Genomic DNA, 6000 nt, shown 5'->3' with positions numbered 1-6000 from the left:
TTTAAAACAAAGCAATATGTTAGATTGTTTCCTATCACTGTTTTTGAGTGAAGGGAAGACTCTCCCTGCCACCCTTCCCCCCTCCCCCCAAGTCTCAAACTTTGAAGCCTCGTGAAGAGCTCTGGGAGAAAACAAGCATCAGGTCACACTCTTTATAATAAAGGTCATTTGCCCGAGATGTGCAGGTGGGACAGGTCACAGGAATCATTCAAACTTTTGGCCCAGGAGTTAAAAAGAGAAAACTTAATTACACAAACAAACACAAACTTAATGATATTTATTTTGCTTATTGCTACAAATTTATTGAGAAGTGACTTGGGAGGATTTGGCGGACAGTACACAGAAAAAAGCAGCTTTTTTTAAAGCGTTGTCTTTATACTCAGTATTGTAGCTACATACTGGCATCATTTCACACACAGGAATTAGAAATATAATTTCCCAAAGGAAACAAATTGCTTACATCGATATTTTCTCATTGTAGCAAGATGCGCTGCGCATATAACACCAATCCTAGCCCAACTGCACTGGCTACCAATAGGTTTCTGGGCCCCGTTTAAAGTGCTGGTTTTGATATTTACAGTATTATGCTTCTCAGAACCCCAGTACCCCAAGGGCCAGCCCTTCCCATATGAACCAACACCTGAAATTGTCATCTGAGGCCCTCCTTCCTGTGCTCCACCCATGGGAGCTCCTGAGGTTGGCAACATGAGAATAGGGCCTTCTCAATGTGATTCTTTCTTGTGGGATGCTCCTCCCTGGGAGGCAGACCTGGTGCCATTGTTATATATCTTCAGTGTTGGGCAAAATTTTTGCTTTCCAACCAGGCCTCTATCTGTGATCGTTTAAAGTGAGTGGGATGTTGTAATGTATTTCCCACCTGCCTGCCCCCAATTTTAGTTTGTGTATTTCAGGTTGTTGTTGTTTTGTGATTTCATTAGTTGTTCTGGGTTGCTGTGGCAAAGAAAAAGTGACTAATAAATTTAACAATGATGATGATAAGGATGATGATAAATAACAATAAAAAAATCAGAGGTGAAACCAAAGAATTCATAACCAACATGAAAAAATACATAACCAAAGAATACAACAGTATTCTGATAACAGTAGTCAGAAGAGGCAAGGGAACAGCCTCTTCAGTTCTGATTTTCACAAAAGTTAATAAATCCTAATGGGAGTACAAACCACCTCTGAGTCAAAATTTAACAAGAGTTAAATTATTGCAGTTTTGCAATACTGGATATCACGAGACTAGACAATTTGATAGGCAAAGGTTTACAGTGAGCTACAAGTTGCTAAGACTAGAAAAAATACTTGTATATAAAATAAACTTCTTTTGGATTATTTGTTTTTTGAAAAAACAAACAAACCATTGTGGCACAATTCCAGCTTTTTAGCTGCACAGGCTTTGGTATTCAGAAAAAGCAGAATAAACCCTCCCCTTACAGAAAACCGCAGAAAGGAGAAGGAAGAGCTCCACCAGCCTTTGGTGCTGAAAGCTACATCTAGGTAGCTTTCTCTATGAAATCTGCAACCAGGCTGGGGAGCAGGAGGGGAGGGCCTCTTTAGTTGTTTTACACATTTTCAAAGAAAACCGGCTGATCCAGGAGCAACAGGGTAGGTGCGCCATCTACTTGGTATACTTGACCAAGGCACTCCTCAAGTGCCTCATCGCTGAAATGAACAGGAGGTATGATGTCAACAGAAGCCTCCAGGGGAATACTGCTGTCATATTCCATCTTGAAAGTTGGAGGCTCCCCCAACATGGGATTCACGTGGTTCTGAGTCAGAAGCAACTCTGCGGAGAGGGAAAACACACCCACCAACATTACAGCTAAGTGAGACTCCACATGTATAATCAAGGGGTGAACAAGCAACATCAAGGGATAGCCTGCATGTCCGAATGGATCACAGATGTAAGGCCACCAGAGTGGACTTTATTCCTTTTATTATTTTTATTATTTCATAAAATTTATATGCTGCTTTTGTAAAAAAACCGAACAAACTAACCTCAAAGCGGTTTGCAAAAAAGAATTCCATGCTGCCTGAACCGTAATCCTTTTCTTTTCTTTTCAGTTATTTATTTATTTATCGTTAGCACATGACCAAGCAAACATGGAGCATACCCAGCATAAAAATAAATAAAGAGATGCAGTTGCACATAGCCAAGATTTTAAGATGAGTCTATATAGCCCAGCTATTACAAAGAGTAACTACTGGGAAGAGTACTTATGTGACTCTCCCTATTTAAATAAAATAAAATAAAATAAAATAAAATAAAATAAAATAAAATAAAATAAAATAAAATAAAATAAAATAAAATAAAATAAAATAAAATAAAATAAAATAAAATAAAATAAAATAAAATAAAATAAAATAAAATAAAATAAAATAAAATAAAATAAAATAAAATAAAATAAAATAAAATAAAATAAAATAAAATAAAATAAAATAAAATAAAATAAAATAAAATAAGAGTCCACATCAAAACTGTCTAGTTTGGCTTCTCCCCAGACTACACATCTATGAGCTCATTCTCCCCACCACTTTCCCCTGGGAAAACCCGCTCTTTACCACTGGATCGGAACAAATGTCAATCAGGTTTCCTGTGGACTGATGTCTGCTCAGGTTCAGGGCTAAGGGTTTCCCCCGGGAAAGTGGCGGGGCGAACGGAAAACCTCTCTGACTCGTGCCTCGAAAGCTCAGGACAAGCGGAAAGTCTCTCAGACATGTGGTTGGTGGGCATGGCACAAGCAAACTGTGGGCAAGCCCTATGCCTGACCGCTCCATAACCAGTCCATAACCCTTCCTACACCAGGTGTATGTGTGTGTGGATCATCTCCCTGCACTGCCACCGCCACCATGTTGATCGACATCTGGGAATAAATAAGCTTTCTACCAAAGCAGTTCATCTATTTCCAATAGCTCACCATTCATTGGTGCCTCCTGCTCATTCATCCCAGTCGCAACAGTTTCCCCTGTCATCTAGGTGAAAGCAAACATACAAGGAAACTATTAAGGACGAGCATTTACTTATATTCCGTTATTCATTAAAAAGAAATCAGAGTGGTTTACAAGAATTGTATATAAAGCCCATACAATAAAGATTATGCAAAAATTTAAAATCAGGAATCAACAAACTATTATGGAAAGTTGTATTCTTAACTGCCTATATAATAAGAATGGAAACATCTTGAGCAGGTACTTAAGTTGGCACAGAAGTCTGCTGAATCTCTACTCGCAGGGTGTTCCACAGCACTGGGCCAATGACATGAAAGGCTTGGTTTTTCATTGTTGTCAAAGAAGCCTCACCAACTTGGGGAATGAACAACGACGCTCCTGCAGGTGATCTCAGTGAATGAGCTGGGATATTAGGGTTTAGGCAGTCCCTGAAGTACCCAGTACCTAAGCAGCTCAGGACCTTGTAAATTAACTCAAGAACCATAAATCTGGCTCAGTAGTAGATGAGCAGCCAGGGCAGATGCTTAAAAACCAATCTGAATGTGAGGTGACAGTTGCTTAGCTTTGTCTGGTTTGCAAAGTATTTATAATAAAACACACAGCTTGTGCATAGTTCATTTGATCAGGAATCAATAAATCTCTGAATGTTGTTTACTAATCTACCGAAAAAGGTCTACACTTCTTTACTCTAACATGCCGTATTTTCCTCTCTATAGGACACACTTTCCCCCCTCCAAAAATTAAGGGGAAATGTGTGTGCGTCCTATGGAGGGAATGCAGGTTCCTTGGCTTCAGCGATAGCAACGCAAAGCCTCCGAAGCGCAGAGGGAGCGCTCCCTCCGCACTCTGGAGGCTACGTGTTGCTTTCGCTGAAGCCTGGAGAGCGAGAGGGGTCGGTGCTCACCGACCCCTCTCGCTCTCCAGGCTTCAGGGATAGCCGCCTGAAGCCTTTGGAGCGCAGCGGGAACTCGTGCTGTGCTCCGAAGGCTTCGGGTTCCTTTTGCTGAAGCCGGGAGAGCAAGACTCTCCTGGCTTCAGCAGAGAGGGAGAGCTGCACAGCACCCCTTCAGCAAAGTGGGAGGAGAAATGGAAGGGGCTCCGTTACGCTAAGACTAGACCATGTCATTACAGAGGGGGCAGGTTTAGTCGTTGTCTGAGGACTATTCCTGCCTCCGGGTCTGGTCCTGACCAGATGGATACTAGAATCAGCAAGGGATACCCACATGACCTGAAGGTGCTGCTGTGCAATGCCAGGTCAATGATTCATAAGACCACTGCCATCCATGACTTGATCATGGATGGAGGACTTGACCTGGCATGTGTAACAGAGACTTGGTTGGATGAAGCAGATGGGCCTGTCCTTGCCGCTGCTTGTCCACCAGGTTTCTCTTACGCACAGCAACCCAGGTCATGTGGGCGGGGAGGGGGGGTTGCAGTGATTTTTAGGAAGTCATTAGTTTGCACCAGGCGTCCTATTGGGAAGACCCAGTTTTCCGAGTGCATGTTCTGGAAGTTGGGCAATAGGGGCAGTACAGGATTCCTTTTGGTGTACCGACCTCCCCGCTGCACCAAGGATTCCCTGCCCGAACTGCTTCAGGTCGTGGCGGATGTTCTCCTGGAGACACCTAGCTTGGTCGTCCTAGGGGATTTTAACATCCATGCCGACACGACCTTACAAGGGGCTGCTCGGGACTTCGTGGAAAGCATGGCCTCCATGGGGCTGTCCCTGAATAAGTCTGGCCCAACCCATAGCCGCGGACATGCCTTGGACCTGGTGTTTACCTCTATGGATGTTGGTGATCTGACACTAAGTAAAAGCGAAACGAAAGAAGTGCCATGGTCAGATCACTTCCTGGTGCAACTGGACTTCTCTGCGACCCATCCCCTCTGCAGGGAGGTGGGACCGATTCGGATGGTCTGCCCCCGCCACTTAATAGATCCAAATGGTTTCCAGAGAGTGGTACGGGATGCTTTATCCCATGTTGATGGCCTTTCAGCCGATTCCCTGGTGGCTCGCTGGAATGTGGAGTTAACCAGGGCTATTGACTGTTTGGCTCCGAAGCGCCCTCTCCGATTGCATGGAGCCCGGACAGCCCCGTGGTTTTCCATGGATCTGAGGGCAATGAAACAATCGTTGAGACCGCTAGAGTGCCGGTGGTGGATAACTCATTCCGAATCTGACCGGACACAGGTTAGAGCTCAACGTCGAGCCTACCAAGTGGCGATAGCGACGGCGAAGAAGAATTTCTTCACCGCCTCTATTGCATCTGCAGAAAACAGCAGCAGGAGACTTTTTCAGGTGGTTCACAATTTAGCAGAACCACCTGCACACATCGGTGCCCAGTACGGGCCACATGTTCTCCTGCAATGATTTTGCAAAGTTTTTTGCAGATAAAATCGCTCAGATTCGGGAAGAAGTAGACTCCACCGTGGAAGCAGTGCCGGGGCGGTAGAGTGCTAGAGTTCTGTCTAGTCAAGTTGAGTGGGATCAATTCCAATCTGTTACCTCCGAGGATGTGGACAGGTTGCTTGGACGAGTGAAACCAACCACCTGTCTCCTGGATCCTTGCCCATCCTGGCTTATAAAAGCTAGCCGGGAAGGACTGGGTGATGGGCTTCGTGGGGTGGGGAATGCTTTCCTCCGTGAGGGAGCCTTCCCAGACCCGCTGAAAGAGGCGGTTATTAAACCGCTTCTTAAAAAACCATCTTTAGATGCGGCCACGATGGCCAACTATCACCCAGTCTCAAATCTTCCATTCTTGGGCAAGGTGATTGAGTGAGCGGTTGCTGAACAACTCCAGGCACGCCTGGAAGAAGCGGACCATTTGGATCCCTTCCAGTCGGGATTCAGGCCTCATCATGGGACTGAAACTGCCTTGGTCGCACTGATTGATGATCTCCGGCGGGCTAGGGACAAAGGTGAGAGCTGTTTCCTAGTTCTGCTGGATCTCTCAGCGGCGTTTGATACCATCGACCATAATATCCTTCTGGACCGTCTTGAGGGGCTGGGAGCTGGGGGCACTGTCATACAGTGGTTCCGCT

The 6000-nt window shown here is 44.8% G+C and overlaps 1 protein-coding gene across 1 annotated transcript in view; it reads right to left on the bottom strand.

The window, feature by feature from the left end:
- Window positions 1-260: 260 nt before the first annotated feature.
- LOC309333331 (heat shock factor protein 3-like) overlaps window positions 261-6000 on the bottom strand; it is a gene marked incomplete at its 5' end in the record, with an annotated part of 31415 nt that continues 25675 nt past the window's right edge. The window contains 2 exons of the mRNA XM_081846704.1: window positions 261-1795; window positions 2928-2982. Of these exons, the coding sequence (XP_081702830.1) occupies window positions 1572-1795; window positions 2928-2982 (279 nt within the window). The remainder of the gene's footprint in view (window positions 1796-2927; window positions 2983-6000) is intronic.

The sequence above is a fragment of the Podarcis erhardii genome, assembly GCF_964252035.2.
Source record: "Podarcis erhardii genome assembly, chromosome: Z".
Classification (NCBI taxonomy): domain Eukaryota; kingdom Metazoa; phylum Chordata; class Lepidosauria; order Squamata; family Lacertidae; genus Podarcis; species Podarcis erhardii.
Note: the sequence above shows the minus strand (reverse complement) of the source record. Positions and strands in the feature narration are given on the sequence as shown.